Raw genomic sequence first — 23134 nt, 5'->3', positions numbered from 1 at the left:
TATTTAATTAAGTTAAGGAGGTTATGCAGAAATTACTCTTTTTTTTTTAAATATAATGAGAATGTTCTGAAATTTTGTACACAAGTAGATCTTTTCATTCTGAATACAACGGTATAATTATTTTCTTATGTTGATCGGTTAAATTTTTTGTAATTAATTATTGAAAATAATATTTAACATTGGCTCTTATGGAGATTTCAACCATTTTTTTCGGATAGAAAAAATGATGAAAAAGTCTTGAAAAAAATCACACATATACTAGAAACAGAGTTTTATTAATTGCGCGAAAAATTTTCATATGTTGATCGGTCAATTAATGAGAAATTAATTATAAACTTTACAAAAATTAGATGTGGCAACGTATGGCATGTTCAAACACAAACACATACCCGCAATCCCATATATTGTATACGGGGCGCTGGCGCTTTTCACTTTATTTTTTTACAGTGTAGCCCGATTTCAGTTTTGTCTGTGACGTCAGAAGCGCCCCGCAACACCCGCAATGAATTTGTGCATAACCTCCTTAAATATAAAAAGAAATTCCTTTCAAAATTCGTGGATGGTTGTTATGTCCCGGCAGTACGGGAGTATTCCGTAATTATAGAAGAAAAATTTTATCAGTGTGGAATCCAAATTTAAAAATTATCTTTTGACCTTGAAAAACAACGTGTAATCAACTAATAAATATATAAGAATATTATGTAAGTATGGAATAATTTAATTGCTATCTTCTAATAAGAAGCAATTTGTGCCATTCAATTGTCATTTTCAATTTACCACAAAATATATTTGTCATTTTTTACTGGCTTTTATATATTTATTTTTTTGGAAGAAACTAGATTACAATTCATTTGAATCATAAATGATTCAAACTTTAACTTCGAAACATATTAAAAATACTGAACGGAATTAATTTTTTTATTGAATTTCATTGATGTGTCAAAATTTCTTTATTATTGATAGCAAAGAAAAAATGATACAATATTCACAAATAAAACGATTTTTTGAGCTTTTTTGAATATAGATTTTGAATTACTGTGTTTGATATAAATCTTGTAATGACTCTATTTTGTTCCTATATAAAACACTTTATAAATAAATATATTTCGTTCATTTGTATCCTGATATCTTATGCATTAAATCACATGTCTCGAAAATAGACATTTCCAGAGGATCGAAGAAATATTAAAATATAGAATCGAAACTCAATGGTACTATACGACTGTAGGTATAAAATTATATAAGTATATATATATATACTAAAAATACACAGAAAATTTTTTTTATTTTTTTATTATACATTTACGGTTTTAGTTAGTTTTTTTTAATATTTGAATCAACAAACTTCAAACAATTTTAGGTGTGATTCGCGCAATAAGTTTGAAAGAATCAAGAATGATAGATTCTTTACATGAAAAATGTTTAGTTATCCATATATTTTTAAAATTTCAGTATAGGTTTCATTATTTTACAAAATACTTTCAAATTACCAACAAGTGTTTTAGTTGCATCATTACATTTTGGAAGAATTATTATTATTTTATTTTTTATGAATAATAAAAATATATAACATAAAAAAAACTAAGATGTCAACTACTATCGTGTGATTTACGTAGAATTGTCAACAGTCATATCTAACTCTCTCCCTAAGTCATAAAAAAATTTTTTCTATTATTATTTTAATGTTTCTGTTACAAAAAAAAAAAAAAAAATTGTTTAACATAAACGTGAATACAAGCATGTGACGGGAAGCTTCGTATTATTTTTTTTATTCTCTATAAAATAGTTAGTTTTTTTTACAGATTTAACCTGCTCTGCAGATTTAATTACCTACAACAAACATTATGTGCATGATGACTCATATAACAAAGCCATTAGAATTGAAAGTTTGAAGAAAAAAACCTTTCAATTGTTATTATTAAAAATTTGTTTGACCGGCAAACGATTTTCGAACATTTTTATTTGTAATTTTTCTTAAAAGATGGAAAGATGTAACTACATATATTATATTATATTATCAAGTCGTCTCTTGTCCGTGATGATTACATGACAAAAAAAAATTTCCATAAAAAATGCGACAAAACAAAATTTTTTTTTTTTTATATATTTTGTCTGAATTTTTTTTGTTTAAGTTTTAATTTTTAAAATTTGTTTTGTCACATTTTTTATTAAAAATTTTTTTTTATTCAGTACGTGATGAACAGTTGTAGATATAATAATTCAAAAATAAAGTTTTATATACAGGGAGACACCTAAAATTTGTATTGGGTCCCCTCAGACCCGTCTCATTCAGCTGGTGTTGTTGCAGCCCATCTGTCAAATTCAATTCCTGAATCTGGACTCATGAAACCCAGCTCAATTGGGCTTAAAAAACTTGGAGCTGGACAATTACATGTTCCACTTGGTTGACATGTACCAATACAATGTTCATTGCTATTTTTTATATCACCACGATCACGTAATTCACCTTCAAAACTATGCAATTGTTCCATAAAATGAAAATTCGGTGCAACATTTGATTTTCTACTTTTCACTAAATTGAATGCTTCATTTAGTGATACATTACATTTATGCATTATATATGCAATTGTTATTGTAACTGATCGTGATACACCAGCAAGACAGTGAACCAATACACCTTTATTCAAGCTTCTTGCTTCTTCTGTAACAAAAATTTAAAAAATCAATTTAAAAGTATAATAGATGGTAGCAATGACGAAGAAAAAATGAAGACGAAAAAAAAGAAGGGCCCTTAGTTATTTTGTGAATATAAAGCGGGGTTGTAATCAGTTAGCCGACAATTGACGGGTCGACATAAAAACAATGATTGTAATCGATTTGTACTTCAATGTAATGTACACTGAGAAAAAAAATTGCTGTTATTGAAAAAAAAATTTTTCTTCATATTAGCAAATTTTTTCTTGGAACTTTTTTGTCTTAAGTTGAAAAAAAAAATAATTAATTTGAGAAAAAATGTCTTGTTTTGAGAAAATATTTTTTTTCAATTTGAAACAAATTATTTTTTTTTTTTAAAAATATAGAATTAATTTAAGAAAACTTGTGATAATTTAACAAAGTCAATCATATATTTTTTTTCTTTACTACATAGATATATAGATTTAACTTATTTCAATTAGAGTCTGTATTTTATAATAAATTAAATTACATCACAACTTTTTTTTGTTATTTGTCTAAAAAAAAAAAAATAAAATAAACTTTATTCAAACAAATGTATTATAAGACGTCAAGTTTATTATATATTCAATAAATAATATATGTGAAAGAAGGTCATTCTTAATGAGGATGAAAATTTTCTGTCTTTTAAGTTAACGTGCGATGGCTTAGGGGATAACACACTGGCGTTTGGAAGATAGGTTTAGATAGGTTTTTAGGGAGATAGGTTCGAATTGCGCTCGGGACCAAAAATTAATTTACAAAAAAAAAAACTATGATACAAAAAAAAAACGAAGCGAAGTTCTTAGTGACCAAAAAACGATAATTTTTTTTTTTTTTTAATTAAAAAATGTATTTTTTCAACTTTTAATTATTTATTAATTTAAGTTGAGACAAAAATCATTCAAGTTGAGGAAAAAACATATTTAAGTTGAGTGAATAATGATATAAATAGAGCAAATTTTGATTTCATTTTAGCAAATTTTCTCTCAACTTGAACGCTTGTTGCCTTAAATCAGAAGACAAAATATCCTTAAGGTAATTTTAAATTTTTTCAAAAAAAAACAATTTGTCTCAAATTAAAAAAAAATATTTTTTCAAAATAAGACATTTTTTCTCGAATTAATTATTTTTTTTTTTTAACTTAAGACAAAAAAGTTCTAAGAAAAAATTTGCTAATATGAAGAAAAATTTTTTTCAATAACAGCAATTTTTTTTCTCAGTGCAGGACTTGCAATACAAGGGTCGAGTACTTAAAAAGAGCACCAGATAGTTGGGGCAGTGTTCGCGAATATAAAGTTGATACGTGGGATTTTTTTTAAGTTTTCGGATGACCGTATTTTTATTATGAATCGCTCTGGGACCTGGAATGCAATTATGCTTTGTGTTGCTTCGATTTGATTTCATTTTATAATGTTTGTCAGAATGCCCTATCTTTTAAGAGAAATTTCAGGAAAAACGCAATTTCTGGAACTACAATGGGTGCATTCCTTTAATAAAAAATTTTTTTTCGTTTTGCAATTTCGCCCTGTAATACCGACTAAAAACTAGAAACAGAAACAACGACAAAAGTGATAAATTTCTCTATGCAATATTCCAGGCTTTACAGTTTACGATAATGTGTGGTACGAGCTATGTGACAATAACAAACAATCACAACAAGTCAATTTTCTATTTATTTCAGTTTGATATAAACATTGAACAGTTATCCATCTAATAATTGGGAGCCAAAAAAAATAATGTCATGTGCCAGTATTGCCACTACAAGAAACAGCTTTTTCCTATAAAATTTTGGCCGGTATTACAGGGCGAAATTGCAAAACGAAAAAAAATTTTTTATTAAAGGAATGCACCCATTAATCCCAATTATTTAACAACATATGGCGCGCGCACCATCGATGCGATATTGAATACTGTCCTGACATGAAGGTTCTTTCACACCATTCTACTATTCTTGCTCAATTTTATTTTATAATGTTGTCGAATAGCTCTGGACTTGGAAGCCATAATGCTTTGATCTGATTTGGGTTTAGAATGTTTGTCAGAGTGTCGTAAGCTTTTAAAGAAATATCAAGAAAAACGCAATTTCTGAAATTGATTTTAAACTTTAAAAAAAAAGTTTACATCTAAAAAATCTGTTTTTTTTTTTATTGAAAAGTTTAATATTGATTCAATAGGATGATCAGAAGACAAAATATCTTCATCTCATCAATCATATTTTAAAATAAATTCCCAAGAAATTGGAGGGTTAGGGTTAGCTCTATGCCGTGTATATTAGGTACGGTTAGTTATCTCGTTCCTCCACTTTCTTTTTTTTTCTCATACTTGACGCGAGGCGCTACCGTGCCTCTTGATACTAGTACATTAGTACACCTGATCAGGATTCGCGCCCATATCCCAACGACATATGGTGCGCGCACCAACGCTGCGATATTGAATACTGTAGCACGATCGATGCGACATTGAATACTGTACTGATATAAATAAAGGCTCTTTCACACCATTCTACTATTATTGCTCAATTTTATTTTATAAGGTTGTCGAATTGTTCTGAACTTGGAAGCCAGTGTTGGGTAGGTAAGATACCTTGGTATCTTACATCATTGGTTTCATACATCGGGGTATCTTACACTGCGTTCCCAGCACCTCCTATGATTTTTTAGTGGAACCTTCATGCCACAATTTTTTTTTATTCGATAAATACATGTCATTTATTTATTAAATAAATAAAAATCCCAAGAACAAGCAGTAGCTAAGGAAAAGATGGAGCTAAGGAATTACAATTGCTGGAGTGGGTATAAGGAATTATTTTTTGAGCAACTGTAATTCATCTTTTTTTTCTCTATTACTGCTTTTCCTTGGACATTTTTATTTATTTTATGAATAAAATACATGTAAATTTATTTTTTTAAAATACAAATGTCCAAGGAAAAGCAGTAGCTAAGGAAAAGATGTAGCTAAGGAATTAAGGTTGCCAAAGAATTATATTTTAAACCACATTATTTTTTTAAAACATAATTCTTTGGCAACCTCAATTCCTTAGCTACTGCTTTTCCTTGGACATTTTTATTTATTTTACGAATAAAATACATGTAAATTTATTTTTTTAAAATACAAATGTCCAAGGAAAAGCTCTTGATTGCGCATAGGGTATGTTTTTGTGCGGATTTATTACGGTGCAGACATTCGGAACATTCGGCAACGCACACTAATTTATTGTGTATACGTGTGACCCGACTATGACCGCGACAAAGAGATTGTCCGTACCGTAATAAATCCGCACAGCCCACTTATGGGAAAGCATAGGCGATGCGCAGTATAGTAGTATTAAATATATGGATTAAATGATGTTATGATTTACATATGTCAATACTCAACAGTCAATACACACAATTACACAATTATGTATTAGAGTGGGTATAAGCAGAGTGACGTCATATAAGATCGGAAGTGACGGAAACCTTTTATACCCACTCCATACGGCGAGCACAAAAAGTCGGACTAATAGAACCTCGGTGGCGTCACTCTGCTTATAACCACTCTATTACGTATATGTTCTTATCGCCACCTATATCAATTTATAAGACTAATCTGACACCCCAATCAGAATCAAGTAAATTCAAAAATGAAGCGCTAAGTTTAAAAACCAAGCGGCAAATTGAAATTCTTATGCGCACGTATAAATTGCCATGATACCAATGTTTTCTATAGTATATAGAGGAGATGATTCAAATAAAATAATAAAATATATAAATAAAAAATTATTGATAATTCTTACCAATAAATTTTATTGCCTGAGGAAAAAAACTTGCTAAATTTTGGCTCCAATGATCACTTATTGGTATCTGCATGTATTTAATTGCACCAGTGCCTTCAAAGACATTTGGAAGATCTGGTGTAACGTTAAGTATATATTGTATTCGATGACGTGATAGTGCTTCATGATCCTCACTATTTGCTGCATTGCCAAGATAAAGATGTGGCATTATTTGAACTGGAAAATCTTTATCCTCATCTGGACCTGGTAAAATGAATTATCAAGTAACTAGTGACATTTATTGATTGTTTTTTTTTCATTGATATATATTATATACATTTCGGTAATATACTAACCAACTGAATCACAAGTACTGTCACTATCAGAGTCAGAAAATGCTCTTGTTGGTGGCGTTGATATCCTCAATGATCTTAATCCCATAAGTTCACCAACATTTGTATCTGGACTATTTTGTCCTCCAGCATTTGTCTGACTACCTTCACACCATTCTGGATATCTATCTTTAAATTCTCCAAAACCACCTATAAAAAAAAGCAGAAAAAAAAACAAATAAATTAACAAGTTCTTATTTGCTGCAAAAAGTATCCTAACAAAATATATTTTTTCAATAACAAAAAATAAAATGTATGCTTTTTTTTGACTGAAATACATGAGATATTGAGAAGTAGCATATTTGCCATGCTCGCTGGTGGCTAAGCAAGAGGCCGAAGTGAATTTCAAAAAAAAACAAATGTATATTATATACAAAAGTACGACAAGCTCGGCCGAAATACACAATGCTGCGCGCATTATATATCTATGAATCATATGCACTATATGAATTAGTTAAAAAATTGAGACTAATCGCATTGCTTAAAAACAACAACAGTTTTAATATTCTTGAAAAGTGAAACACTTGAAAACGCTGTGATTGGTTTACAATTATATTAAAATACTAGATAGTTCCTCAATTCCTGACAGTTGACGCTTAGAGCATTGTAACTGAATTCAACTATAATTTTTGGTGATATCTGGGAAAATTGCATAGTGGACACCAACTTTTACACTGTAAAATATATATTCGGCGCTCGTGTCATATTGTGTCATACGCATTCATTATTGAATTGTTGATTGACGAAAAAAGTATATATATGTATATATATATATTTTTTTTTAAACATGCCGGAAAGTTAACAAGATTGTACGCTGCCAGTCCTAAGCCTAGATAAAATGTGAAGGGTACATATTTATAATAAGGCATAATTGGAAAATACCATTAACTCTGTTGTCGAGACGTGTGTAGGCTTTAAATTTTATTTGGGAAGAACCGGGCGGGCTCAAGTATAAAATTTTGTCAAAGATTAAGACTTAGTTATATGCGTTTAATATTTCCTTCTTGACTTATTTCGGTATTATATCTTTTTGTATCTTAAAAATTAATAAATATCAATATAAAATAAAATTACTATAATCACATAATTAGTGGGGATTTCGAATACTTGACGCTCCTTTTTGTAAAAAAAACTGTGTTTCTTTTTTTGTTTAGATATCACATCTTTTTGTAAAGTCCTTTAATCATTCGATAGAAAAAACGATAATATTAAAAAGTATATGTTTTTGCTAGCAACGAACAAATTATCAATTTTTATCCAGCTAGTATTCTTGCGGAAATAACTGACGAAATAACTAACTTTATACGTAGAACCCAATCAGCGCCAAATTGGCAAATTTGAGAAGCTCGAGGTACAGGACATATTTTGTCCCATTTCCAATGTACGGAGTTGACTCTCCTTCTTTCTAGCCGTCTTGGTAGAACCACAAATGTGAATTTTAGAAGTGGGTATTCCTTTGATTAAGCAATTATCATTTTTACTTGACCATTTAAATTTATTGGTCTAAAACAATGATATCATTAATTTTGAGGACCTCAATCTTTCTTAGAATTTTCGTTGATCTAAAACAATCGACACATGTATTAAACCCCTTTGTGATAGTGATTGATCAATAAGTTCTTGTAAAATGAATGTGTTATTTTTATTTGGTATTAAAAGATTTAAATTTTTTTTTGGAAAATTTAAGGTTTTCTACAATCAAATAACCAATACTTGACATCAATTTTAGGGTGCGAACTCACGACAAGCTAAAATTTCCGCTTGCAAAAATGGCAGTTATAAAAATCATCAAAAAAGTAACTAAATTCTTAAACTTCCATTTCCGTCCTAGGACGACCATTCAGAAAGAACTTCTAGGACTGCCAACTAAATTCATAGTTTGATAATCTGAGACTTGATGAAAATGTGAATAGTGATAATACAAGTTTGTTTTATTTGCATATTTTTCATCACAGTATACACAAGTTTCGTTTTCAGTTATTGTCTTAACCAGCTCAATTTTATGAATTCAACTTGTATAAGCATAAAGACTACTTTTTTCACTAAAAATTTTATTGCACTGGTTACATTTAATTTCATTCTTTTCTTCTATTGTTTTTCATTTGTAAATGAAAATGAATTGTCACCAAAATATCACACAATTGCACACAATACTTAATTACTATATGCATCAATCTATATTGATTTTATTTATTTATTGTATTATTATAATATTAATTACCTTCACAATTAATATCCAAATTTAAACCAAATAAATATATAATTATGAATTATGAATATTTTTATATAATACGATACGATCACGGGCGCGCTTCGCGCATATGTTTCTTATAAAATGAGAAGATAGTTTTTAAAAATATTATCACAATCATACTTTCTCTTGATGTCATTATTCATTGAGCTATTTTGTAAAAATAGTAATTCACATTTATGTTTCAATTATTTTCATTGTTATTTAGTAATAATTTTTTTAAAAAAACAACACTCTGTTCACACGAATAAAAGACAATTTTTAAAAAAGATAGAGTTTAAACAAATTCGTACAGCCACTGTTGAAGCAAAACTCATTTCTTTATGACATTTTTGTGGATGTTTAGTTCGAATATTTTTTATTTCACTATTCAGTTTTTCATGGCTGAGTATTTTTGATAACTTAATCATTCAGTTACAAAAAGAGCAAACTATAATCATGTTTTCTCATGTCTTTTAAAAAACCCTTCTCATAATTTACCCATAATACTTTATTCATCAAAGTCTCGATCACTTTATTTTCGATTCTTTTATTTCTGTGATGCAAATCCCAATTAATTAATTAAACATTCATTTCAAAATTACTCATGTTCATAATAAAATATTTCTAAATAGAATTTTTCCGAAATCATGATTCCTATATTCAAAAAACACCTCATGAAAAAAACTACAGGAAAAAAAAAATGTAAATTTTATAAATTAATATGGTTAAGCTTGTGTTTTACTTTTTTAAATTGTAAAATTCATATTAAAAAAATATAAAAACACGTCTCCGTTTTTTCATTTTATTAATAGGTAATTTTCATTTGATTTTGTCGTTAGATTCTTCTTTTCCTCCGTAAAATATTAATTATACAATTTTTTTATGATAAATTTTACTTTTCATTTTTGTCCGTGCTTCTATCCTAAAAAATTTTAAAATCAATTTTGACTCTTTTTTATATTTGCTATAACTTGTACACGAAATACGTTTCCTGCTTCAAGTCATGTACATAAAACATATATTTCTAAATAGAATTTTTGTGAAACTATGAATCTGAGACTTCAAACTCACCCTCAATAAAAATCTCCAAACAATTTCATGAAATGATTATAACTCTTTATTTTATGCAGTTTTATATTTACCACGACTTGTAGATAAAATAAATTCAAAAAGTGGCTAATATTTCGTTTTTCTTGAGCCATTTGTCAAATCATAAACTAAAGATCTGAAAAATCATGCGCCTATTCTAAAATCTTCTTTTTCAATTATTTTTCATTTATGTTGATTATTAATTTTCAAAAAAATTTCGACATTATATTTTCACGAATAACATATAATTTATAAAACAATGAAATTTCCGGCAACCTTTGTCGAAAAAAAATCCATTTCTTTATAACATTTTTGTGCTTACTTCAAACATTTTCCATTTTACTATTCCGTTTTCAGGGGTATGTATATTTTTGATTAATTAATCATTCATTCACACAGAGCGAATTATTATGTTCTCAAGTATTTTTAAAAAAAAAATTCTTCTTTATAAATATGATCCCGAGTGGAAATCTGGTCAGGCTAGCCCGATTTGACTTCAAGCCTTGATTGAGACTTGATCAATGTTCCCTTAACACTGGAAGCCTGATCGAAATTTGATCAATATTTGATCAAGATGCTTGATTAAGGATAACTCGATCAAGATTGGATCAAGGAACCCTTAACTCATCCTTAATAAGGCCAGCCTGATCAAGAATTGATCGAGAAAACCTTAACTTATCCTTAATAAGGCCAGCCTGATCAAAGAACTTCTTCAAAAAAATTGCCTAGCTTAGATACATGTAAGACTAATAAATATTTTCCAATGAAATTTTAGTGAGATCATGACTAATATCAAGACAACACCAACATATTATTACCTTTAAAGTTTCGAATCCTCATTTTATTTGTTTCAATTTCTTTTCATTACATAATTCACCACAACTTCTAAACAAAGTGTGACATTACTCATTTTCGTGAATTATTTATAAGATGTGAAAGAAGAAATTATAAAAATAAACACCTATGCCATTAATCATATCAACATGACCAGTTCCATCAATAAATTATAACAGTCATATATTTATCAATAGTTATACTGAAATAATCAGTTTTTTTACTTAAAGAGACATGTATATATGTATATATATTCTACTTTTTTGTCAAAATAGAATGATTACATTCTCAATTGTCAATAAAATTGTGAATAAAATGATTCCCTTTTTTTTTTTTTTTTTGTTTCTAAATAGAATGTATGTGGATATTATATAGATACATACTTTTATTTTCTTGTACATAAGCCTATTGATTTTTCCATCATCATATTAATAAAGTTATATATAAATCAGTTCATTTATTATCAATAAAAACAGTTATTATAATTTAAAGACTATTTTTTGTTCAAGCGATCTGTCAAATCTTGATTTCAAAATATATAAACAAATAAATTTATTGATTACCTTAACGACAGGAAAAAAAAAAAAAATGTGAGTGACTGAGAAAGAAAATTTGTTTATTTATTTCATTAACAACCGACAAAGACAGAATGACAAATGCCATGAGAATGACAAAGAGAACCAAATAACCAATCAAATCTTAGGAAGATCGATGACAACTGTCCTTTTTATATAAGGAACATAATAATATATATATATATATTCCCAAAAGCACAATAAAAACGGAAAGCTATATAAACAACAGGTTACGTTCATCAGCAAACATGTGTATGTTGTATATATTACCATAATTAGCATGACTGGCATGTGCTATAATGTATGTGCTAGGGCTTCACTCAAGACTAAATATGCCAAGACTGGACCCAATCTTGTCTTGGTCTTGTCTTGGTGCGAAATATGCAAATCTTGTCTTGGTCTTGTCTTGGTTCAGTCTTGGTCTTGTTCTTGTCTTGGTCTTGGGTCTGTCTTGGTATTTTTCTGGTCTTGCCTATTGTATTATTTATTATTTTACTTTATAAATTATATAAATAATTTAACATTTATATTTATAATATTAATTATTATTTAATAAATTTTATTTGCCAATCTTATTCAAACGAGAACAGATAAATTTAAGCAAAACTTAAATTGAAATAGACCTAAATTTATAAATTAAATAAAGTAAATAAGATGAAATGGAATCTAGTTAAATTTCAAATAAAACTTATCAAGAGCCCCAAAATATTATTTCTTTTTTATATATATGTACATACATATTTATATATTTTTATTCGTCATGTACGTTATGTTTTTTGATAAACCTGACGTTTTATAAACATAACGGCTGTGCAATAAACATCCACAGGGTAACGTCTCATGATTATTGGTATATATGTATAAGCGCCTGGTCCACTATAGTATTCGTGTGAGTCGTCTTTGTTTCTATTATTATGTCTACTAAGTGTGATATGTATTTTATGGAACTCTATGCTTAGTTTATTGTGTTCTTTGTTGATAACGATTAAATATACACTTAATATATGATGTATCAGTTTATTAATTTGTGAGTATGAATCATAGATCAAATTACTTTCGTAGATTTTTGAAATTTTAATTTTTATTTAATTATAAAAAAATGACACAAGACTGACTGTCTTGTGTAATCTTGGCCCAAAAGAGAGATCTTGTCTTGGGCTTGTGTTGATTTTAAATACATCAGTCTTGTCTTGGTCTTGTCTTGAAAACCAAGACAATACCAAGACAATACCAAGACTGGTCTTGGTCTTGGGTGAAGCCCTAGTATGTGCTAACTTTACAGACCTGAGATTCGCGCCTATATCCCAATAACATATGATGTAAAAAAAAAAACTCATTAAACTTGATGGAAAGAGAAATAAACAATAACATGTGACTTGGGAACATAGCTTAAAGTATCATTATTTAATTTGCGCCATCGATGCGATATTGGATACTGAAGTAAATATAAAGGTTTCCCACACCATCTACTATTACCTTGCACAATTTTATTTTTATGATGTTGTCAAATTGCTCTGGATTTGGAAACCATATTGCTTTCTCTGATTTGGTTTTATAATGTTTGTCAGAGTGCAGTAAGGTTTTAAATAATCTTCAAGAAAAACGCAATTTCTGAAAATGATTTTAAAGTTTTTAAAAAAAGTATACATCTTAAAAATCTGTTTTTATTTTTATTAAAAAGTTTCAATTAATTTATAAGATGATCAGAAGACAGAATATTTTTCACATCAATCAAATAATATATTACAAAAGGCACAAGAAACAAAGGCACGATAAAGACAAAAGGATGTATAAATAAAAGGTTACGTTTATCAGCAAGCATGTGTATGTTGTATATTAGTACATTAGCACACCTGATGAGCAGGATTCGCGCCCATATCCCAACGGCATATGGCGCTCGCACCATCGCTGCGATATCGAATACTGTAGCACCAACGATGCGATATTGAATACTGTATATGATATAAATAAAGGTTCTTTCACACCATTCTACTATTATTGCTCAATTTTTATTTTATAAGGTTGTGAATTGCTCTGGACTTGGCAGCCATAATGCTTTGATCTGATTTTGGTTTTATAATGTTTGTCAGAGTGATGACGCTGAAGCTGGCGGCCAAGCTCGCGGCCAAGTCAGGGATCCATAGGGTATAATGAGAGCCCCGTCCATGATATTTTTTAATTTTATTTAAAACAGAGAATACTAAACATGCATGCAATATTATGCTGGATAAGAAGCTACATTAAAGATTTCAGACCCCTGCGCGACGTACGAAGGCCACCCACCACCCCTTTTCTGCGATTTTCCTCGTTTTTTTCTTTCAATAATTTTTTTAGTCGACTTGAAATATTAATTACCGGGTTTTTTAAATTTTATTTACTTTAGATCTAGTTATAGAAGCTACAGTTAAAATTCCAGGCCCCTACGCGACGTACAAAGACCACCCACCACCCCTTTTCCGCGATTTTTCTCGTTTTTTATTTTTTTAGTCGACTTGAAATATTAATTACCGGGTTTTTTAAATTTTATTTACTTTAGATCTAGTTAGATAAGCTACAGTTAAAATTCCAGGCCCCTACGCGACGTACAAAGACCACCCACCACCCCTTTTCCGCGATTTTCTTCGTTTCTTTTTTTTTTTAATTCTTTTAGTCGACTTGAAATATTAATTACCGGGTCTTTTAAATTTTATTTACTTTAGATCTAGTTATATCCTCTTTGCCGCGATTTTCCAAGTTTTTTTTCGTTTATCGAACTATATTTTAATTAATAAATATTACATCAGTAATCTACATTACAAAAATGTGACTCGGAAAAATTACTGACGTTTTTTTTTTAAACACGAAACTGTTAAATGAACTTTTTTTTTTTATAAAAAATGTTAATCTTGAATAAAAAAAAACTTTGTGGAAACTATTGTAAAAATTTTAAATCTTTTTAAAATGATTTTTTTTTTTTCTTGTCCTTGAATCTTTTATTTTTCTCAATTTCCAATATTTTTATTTTTTTATTCGTTTCTTTGTCTTTTTTATGGGTGGTCTTTGTACGTCGCGTAGGGGCCTGGAATTTTAACTGTAGCTTATCTAACTAGATCTAAAGCAAATAAAATTTAAAAGACCCGGTAATTAATATTTTAAGTCAATTAAAAAAATTATTGAAAAAAAAAAACGAGGAAAATCGCGGAAAAGGGGTGGTGGGTGGTCTTTGTACGTCGCGTAGGGGCCTGGAATTTTAACTGTAGCTTCTATAACTAGATCTAAAGTAAATAAAATTTTAAAAACCCGGTAATTAATATTTCAAGTCGACTAAAAAAATTATTGAAAGAAAAAAACGAGGAAAATCACGGAAAAGGGGTGGTGGGTGGTCTTTGTACGTCGCGTAGGGGCCTGGAATTTTAACTGTAGCTTCTATAACTAGATCTAAAGTAAATAAAATTTAAAAAACCCGGTAATTAATATTTCAAGTCGACTAAAAAAATTATTGAAAGAAAAAAACGAGGAAAATCGCGGAAAAGGGGTGGTGGGTGGTCTTTGTACGTCGCGTAGGGGCCTGGAATTTTAACTGTAGCTTCTATAACTAGATCTAAAGTAAAGAAAATTTAAAAAACCCGGTAATTAATATTTCAAGTCAACTAAAAAATTATTGAGAAAAAAAACAAGAAAAATCGCGGAAAAGGGGTGGTGGGTGGTCTTTGTACGTCGCGTAGAAGCTTGGAATTTTAACTGTAGCTTTGTTTAATGATTCTCTAATTTTTTCAACGATTTTAATCAATTTCTATTAAATAATTATCGAAGGGCCCTGGAACCCCAAACGCCCCTGACTCGGCCGCCAGCTTCAGCGTCATTCAGAGTGCGGTAAGGTTTTATAAGAATTTCAAGAAAAGCGCAATTTCTGAAAATGATTTTGAAGTTTAAAAGAAAAGTATACATCTAAAAAATCTGTTTTTTTTTTTATAAAAAAGTGTGATATTGATTTAATAAAATGATCAGAAGACATAATATATTTATCTGATCAATCATATTTTAAAATAATTTCCCGAGAAATTGGAGGGTTAGGGTTAGCTTTGTGTCGATAATATATAAGCACGGTAGTTAAATCTCGTTTCTCCCACTTTTTTTTTTTTTCTCATACTTGACGCGAGGCACTACCGTGCCTCTTGATTAAAAATTTACTTACTGATATAATTTATAATATAATAAAATAAAAGTTATTATATTATTTAGTTGTTTTTTTTACACAAAAGAATACTCTAACTGCACTCCAATTCTGAGGGCAACATTAAAGTTAACATTTTACGGCTGATGAGGGCGTTCGAAAATGTTTTTGTGGCAGTTCTATGTTAAATTTATTTCATGACAAGAGATGTTATTTTTACTTTTGCAAGCTAGAGTCAGCATCGATATAAATACATAGTATAAATATATAATAACAATGGCCATAAGTAATGATACGCGAGGTCGTTGAGTTATTTGAGTAAACCGATTGAAAAATGTTCTATTGTTCAATATGACAAATGGATTCAACATTTCACGAATTTAATTGTTTTTCCCTATATAATTTATCATACACATTCTCTTATACTATCATTTTCTTATGTTATGGTGTCATTCATATGTATTTATATCGATGCACTGAAAAAAATTTTTTCTATTTTTAAGACAAAAAGTTCTTAATAATAGAAGTTTTCTTCTTGCAAAAAAATGGATTTGGATTAAGAAAAAGTTGATTTGGATTGAGACAAAGACTTCTTAATCCAAATCATAAAAAACTTCTTGAATCATGAAAAAAACGTCTTGGTTCAAAACAAATTGTTCATGTTTTTAGAAGTATACTTCTTGGATTATGAACAAATGCGTCTTGGACCGAGACAAACTGTTCATGTTTTTAGAAGTATACTTCTTGGATGTGTCTTGGATCGAGACGAACTGTTCATGTTTTTAGAAGTATACTTCTTGGATTATGGATAAATGTGTCTTGGATCGAGACGAACTGTTCATGTTTTTAGCAGCTTTCTGATTATGGAAATGTTTCTTGGACCGAGACAAACTGTTCATGTTTTTAGAAGTATGCTTGGATTATGAACAAAAGTGTCTCGGTTCAAGACATATTGTTCATGTTTTTAGTATTCTTCTTGAATTATGAATCGATATGTCTCGGTTCAAGGCAATATTGTTTATTTATGTATATTTATTCTCAATAGATTGAAAATAAAATTTTTCAATTACAAACTTGTAATTTGTATTTTTTCCTGCAATTTTATTTTATAATTTTTTTTTCATTTTTTTATTAACTTCCGGAACCTATGACCGTAAAACCTATCTAATCTAAACCTGTGCCTTAGCTCGCTTAACCACGGGCGCGATATGGAAGCGGGAAGTTATTTGTATTACTTTAGTGACAAGATATTTTTTTTTTTTTTAAATTTATTACATGAACAAATGAACTAAAACTACTACGTATCAATTTGTATTACTTTAGTGTACTATTGTATTATTTTATGTTTTCTAAATTTTATTAAACATTTAGATAAGATTTTATCATTATTATTATTTAAGAATATAAACAATTTAAATGCTAGTATTTTGAGTCGATTCAATATTGACACATCTTGTATTTTAATAAATTAAATTTAACATTTATTTGATTTAATTTATTTTTAGAATGTACTGATATAAAACTTAAAAAAAAAATAATACATTTTTTTTCAATTTTCGATTTTTTCTTTACAGTCAGTAAATCTTAAATCTTTCAATAATTCTAACTATTATATTATTGTTGTTTATATTCTTAAATAATAATAATGATAAAATGTTATTTATATGTTTAACAATTATTTGGAAAACATAAAATGTTTCGATATAACAAAAGAATGATATTATAGTAATTTAATAATTAATTATAAAAAAATATATATATACGTGTAGTTTCAGTTCATTTGTATAATAAATTTTAAAAAAAATATCTTGTCACTAAAGTAATACAAATAACTTTCCGTTTCCATATCGCGCCCGTGGTTAAGCGAGCTAAGGCACAGGTTTAGATTAGATAGGTTTTACGGTCATAGGTTCGGGTCCCGCGTTAGGTAAAAAAAAAAAAAAAATTGTAGGAAAAAAAATTATAAAATAAAAATTGCAGGAAAAAAAAAATTACAAATTACAAGTTTGTAATTGAAAAATTTTTTTTATTTTTTTTATTTTCAATCCTATTGAGAATAAATGTTCATAAATAAAAACAATATTGCCTTGAACCGAGACATATCGATTCATAATTCAAGAAGAATACTTCTAAAAACATGAACAATATGTCTTGAACCGAGACACTTTTGTTCATAATCCAAGAAGCATACTTCTAAAAACATGAACAGTTTGTCTCGGTCCAAGACACATTTATCCATAATCCAAGAAGTATACTTCTAAAAACATGAACAGTTTGTCTCGGTCCAAGACACATTTATCCATAATCCAAGAAGCATACTTCTAAAAACATGAACAGTTCGTCTCGATCCAAGACACATTTATCCATAATCCAAGAAGTATACTTCTAAAAACATGAACAGTTTGTCTCGATCCAAGACACATTTATCCATAATCCAAGAAGTATACTTCTAAAAACATGAACAATTTGCCTTGGACCGAGACACTTTTGTTCATAATCCAAGAAGTATACTTCTAAAAACATGAACAATTTGTTTTGATCCAAGACGTTTTTTTCATGATTCAAGAAGTTTTTTATGATTTGGATTAAGAAGTCTTTGTCTCAATCCAAATCAACTTTTTCTTAATCCAAATCCATTTTTTTGCAAGAAGAAAACTTCTATCTGACAGAAGTTTTTTTTTTCAGTGTGTTGACTCTAGCATGCAAAAGTAAAAATGAGCTCTCTTGTCATGAAATAAATTTAACATGGAACTGCTCAAACAACATTTTCGAACGCCCTCATCGGCCGTAAAATGTAAACTTTAATTTTTCCCTCAGAATTGGAGTGCTGAGCCACACAAAAAAAAAGTAAACAAAAAACCCATGTGATTTCGGATCTTATTGCCACTAGCGCCATCGCTGGCGATAATGTGTACTGACTTGCTCCATTCCGTGTGCTTTAACAGCTCCCCATGCTAATACACAGTGTGACGTCACAGATTACCCTCCTTATAAAACGACACGAAAGTAACTCAAGTCTTGTTGACTTCAGCCAACCTAAGATCTCCAAAATTCTCGATGCCTACGAGCACGCCATATTTCGGCACTCAAAATATACTCTTCGATTTCTACGTTATTTGGTTCGTTTCTTCCTTACCAGTTAAATTGCAGCTTTCTTCGAATAAGTGATAAATTGAAATATATTACAAGCTTATCATTAATTAGTTTAATTTTAATAAATAAAATACTATCGGTAAGTGTAGCTAACGTAAAAATGTAGCAGAAGAATTAATGTCGCCAAAGAAATTATGTGGTAATCTACATCGATTCCTTAGCTAAATTTCCAATGGTATTTAAATTTATTCAATAAATTAATTAAAAGCAAGCTTGTTATTTATTTCGATAAATTAAAACACTGTTGGCAAGTTCAACTAAGGAATTAATGTAGCCAAAGAAATTATATGGTAATCTAAATTAATACCTCAACTCAACATGCAATACTATTTTAATTCATTTAATAAATCAATTACAAGTAAGCTTATCGTTTGTATTTCATGATTATCATTTTAAATTATAAAATAAATCACGGTTGTTAGTATAGGTCAGGTCGATATTGAAGATATAATCGTCTTCAAACTCACATTTTCTCCTTCTTTCACCCAAATGCACAAATCGGTTCTACGCATGAGAAAAATATACAACTAGGGAAAAAAATAAACCCACAAGAAAATACATGTAGTGCTATACCCCTATGGTACAACTCATATTTGTTTGTGTTTCAAATTGTTTGGTTACACTTTTCTCCATTTTTCGATAAGAGCCATGCATAATCTTTTTAAAATCGGCCTACTTTAAAAATAAGTAATACGCATTCTAGCTAACTGAGAAAAAGCAAATTTTATTTGATTAATAAAATTTTTAATAATTTTATAATTTAATCAAATTTTCATCAATGAACTTTTTTTTTTTTTAATGGTATTTTCATGATTTCATTAGTTGCCCTTCTCTTCTCAATCGTCTGTTAACTGGTTCCATTACGATATCTGTTTGTTGCCAATTTTTGGAAATAATTGAATGTACGAAAAATAACGTAAAAAATAAAAACTGTTTAAAAACAGTGGCTTTTTCTTAAAAATTTAAATAATCGATTTAAACAATCGTAATCAAAACTATAACGTAACTATTAATCACTGACAGTTTTGTACACAGTCTTTTTTATGACCTAACCAGAAAAGCAAAAATATCTTTTTCATCAATAGTTTGAATAGATGATCTACTCTAAGTAGCTAAGTAGAGTGGGCAAATGACGAATGAGAGAGGGAAAGAGAGAAATTATTGGTGGGGTGGGGGCAAGGTAACGAATTTTGCATTGCTACAATACCTTTCACATGAATCAATACTTCATTCACAAGTTGTGTATTTCTTCCCACCCACCAACCACCTCCGCACTGTCTAACTCTCGTGTTATTTCTTTTTGTCTAGTCTTTGGTTTTCATCATTCTCTATTTTTACCTAAGTAACCATCATTTAATCTTTATCATGAAATTATTATTTTTTTACTCATTTGCATATTCTATAAAAAAATATTTAATGATGATGTAATTCAATTTTATAACATTAAATAATTTTTTTAAATATTTTTACGTCATCATATGAAATAATGATTTAATAATGTGCTCAAGATGAATAAACCATCATTCCACATTCGAGAAAAAGACGAAAAAAAAAACCAGAGTCAATTACATAGACCCCGATATAATCTACTAAGTTACGTCAACTTCATTTGTTGTCTAGTCTAATTAACGAGCTACTTTTTTTTTTTTTTTAGCTTAAGATTGCTCGCTTTTATTTCTCAATTGAATAAAATTACTATTATTGTTATTATTATTATTATTATTATTATAATTACCAATAAGTGTTGCGACACTGCCACCATTGCATCTCAATCGTCTGCTCAATACTTGTATTGTTTCACTTTGATGGCCAGCTAGATCAGTTGCGTCACCAATTAATATGAATGTTCCTCTGGTATCATCCTCACCATACAAAAAAACTTCAACACGATTTCTCAGTTCAAGACATCTTATTGTTGACAATAAGTCAACTTTTCCAGCTGATAGACGTCTGAGCATTATACTAGGTATGGCAAGAGGTACGGAGCCTCGAATGTGGGCTTCAGAAAAATCTGAATGAGCACGACAATCCAGTATCAAAAGTTTATCTCGACTCGCCTGTGATCGTAGTTCACGAAAAAGCCATTCAGGCCCCACAAAGCCCTCTTCATTATTAATCTCACTACCCGGCATAGTTATTTTTTTTTTAACTTAAAAATCGGATTGTTAAGTATAAGATTTAAATAAATTCGAACTAAGATATGTATTCGTTTGTGTCACTTGAATATTTTTCATTTTTTTTTTTTTTTTTTTTTTTTTGTATGAAAACAATTAATTAATGACACATAATAAAAATAGATTTGAAGATAGCACTAAAATTGATTATTATAAGATATGTAATTATAATAATTTTTTCTTTTTTAAATATGAGGGTTTTTAAACTTCTGTGTGCTTAATTTTACTGGTAATGAAAATAAACAACCATAACCCAGGCGAAAATAGAAATCAAGATATCAAAAAAAAATTCCCAAACAATAAATGTTTATATTCAAACAATACGGTGATTGTGAATAGTTGAAAAAAAATGATGATAATGTAATAATGTCCGGATATTTATTAAACTTGATAAATTGATAAAATCAGTTGATGAAAAATATAATTTGACATCCGGGTACGTCATTATCATGGCTCATCATGCCTCGAACCCTTTTCCGGTTGAAAAGTGGCCGCGTCCTCGCCACTCGAAATAGTTATCTCTCTCACTTTTTTCCTTGTCTCAACAACTTTAAAGATGATCCTTCATGGAGGGATGCTGTGCGGCGTTCAGTGGACCGCCCTCTATATTATGCTTTACACAAGAAAAAAGGCGAATACAAGGAAATAAATTTTCGTTTCCTTTACAATATTTTTTTCACGGTATTAACAAAAAATAAAATATCTTTTGTCCGTATGCCGTCAAAACGGATATTTTTTTCTTTCCTTCAAAATTTATAACACTGTCACTGATAACTCACAGCAATTTATCTCTTAAAAAAAACGTCCATTTTAAATAATAGTAGTAGCACACATATTTAATAAACAAAAAAAAAAAAAAGCGTTATATTACTGACGGGTTTTAACTCACAGAAAATAGAAAACGGAAAAGGAAACAGAGTAAAGTATGTAAATATTGAAGTAGAAATATTAATCACTCAAATGTCAAACAGACATGGATACGAAAAAAGAAAAAAGCAATCACATTAAGGGATAAAAACAAAAAAATACTAGATTAATTTTTTTTTTCTTTTTTAACGAAATATTCGGCTATCAATTATATTACGTCGATCCCGGAAAAAAATGATGGAACAAAAAAAACAACAAAAAAAAAAAATATTACTGACAGACCCGGAGAGCTGACTGCAGCCACACCTTACCTCGAGCGTCTTTTCGTCGAGAATGGAAAAATGGCGGCATGTTCGACAAGCACGGAGAATACCAAGCTTGTTGCTATTGGTCGATGTGTCACATGACACACTAATAACCCAATAAGCAGAAAGAATGACGTCAGTTCATTGACCAAAGATATTTTCATTAACGAGACGTGGGTTGTATATTTAATGGCAATAAAAAGACGAGAGGCGGGAAGGGGTCAACTACAAACTTACCAAGTCACGTCGGTATAATACTACAAACTGTAACATAACGTAATATTTTTTAAAACACCCCTGGAAAAATTAAAAATTAAGTTGATATATGTTTTTGTGTTGATAGATCATTTCGATTATTTGAATTTTTGAATTATTCATATATAAATATTTTTTGTTTTATTAATTAATAGTTTATATTTAGAAGCAATAAAATAAAAACTTATTGGCTTACGCCAGTGTCAAATTTAAATATTAGTATAAGCGTATGTTATTTATTTATTGATTTATAAAAACATTATTATTATCTTTTATGTTATCTCCATTCGATCTCATATTCATGCCTTGAAGGGCTCGTGCCTCGTAAAGCAATAACGCTATTTTTTATTCCCGTTCCTAAAATTTGCTAAAATTTTTTAAGGCACGTCATGAAGACTAGAGGACTTGTCTTCATCATGAGATACGTACATGAAAAAATCAAGTTCTGCAGTAGCGTATGATGTGTGTGCGTGGATACACACTACATCGTGCACTAAAGCGGTGTCTCTACGCTACAGCACCCGTATTCAGCACCCGTATTCACAGGGCATTACAATTTAGGGCTTTTTTCATCCACCGGTGGCGCTTGTGGAGCTTTTATATGTAAAATCTATATAAAAAAAATTTTATAAGCGCCATCAGTGGCAAAAAGAAGCCCTAAATTGTATAAAATT

At 29.2% G+C, this 23134-nt stretch overlaps 1 protein-coding gene across 1 annotated transcript; it reads right to left on the bottom strand.

The window, feature by feature from the left end:
• Nucleotides 1-1530: 1530 nt before the first annotated feature.
• LOC122851965 (dual specificity protein phosphatase Mpk3) lies at nt 1531-22924 on the bottom strand. The gene is made up of 4 exons (XM_044151506.1): nt 20595-22924; nt 6787-6972; nt 6452-6694; nt 1531-2662 (listed from the first exon to the last, which is right to left on the bottom strand). The coding sequence occupies exons 1-4, from the start codon at nt 20989-20991 to the stop codon at nt 2286-2288; spliced, it is 1203 nt and encodes a 400-aa protein (XP_044007441.1). The 5' UTR covers nt 20992-22924; the 3' UTR covers nt 1531-2285.
• Nucleotides 22925-23134: the final 210 nt, after the last annotated feature.

This window comes from Aphidius gifuensis, linkage group LG3 (assembly GCF_014905175.1).
Source record: "Aphidius gifuensis isolate YNYX2018 linkage group LG3, ASM1490517v1, whole genome shotgun sequence".
NCBI lineage: Eukaryota > Metazoa > Arthropoda > Insecta > Hymenoptera > Braconidae > Aphidius > Aphidius gifuensis.
The sequence above is the reverse complement of the archived record's forward strand: the minus strand, read 5'-3'. Positions and strand labels throughout refer to the sequence as shown.

Excerpts from the sequence above, each read along its gene's own strand:
- LOC122851965 (XM_044151506.1), bottom strand. The coding sequence starts at position 20,991 with ATGCCGGGTAGTGAGATTAATAATGAAGAGGGCTTTGTGGGGCCTGAA. Across the intron at positions 6,695-6,786 it reads CAGTACTTGTGATTCAGTTG|GTCCAGATGAGGATAAAGAT; the intron begins GTTAGTATATTA and ends TCATTTTACCAG. Across the intron at positions 2,663-6,451 it reads TCAGGCAATAAAATTTATTG|AAGAAGCAAGAAGCTTGAAT; the intron begins GTAAGAATTATC and ends TTTTTGTTACAG.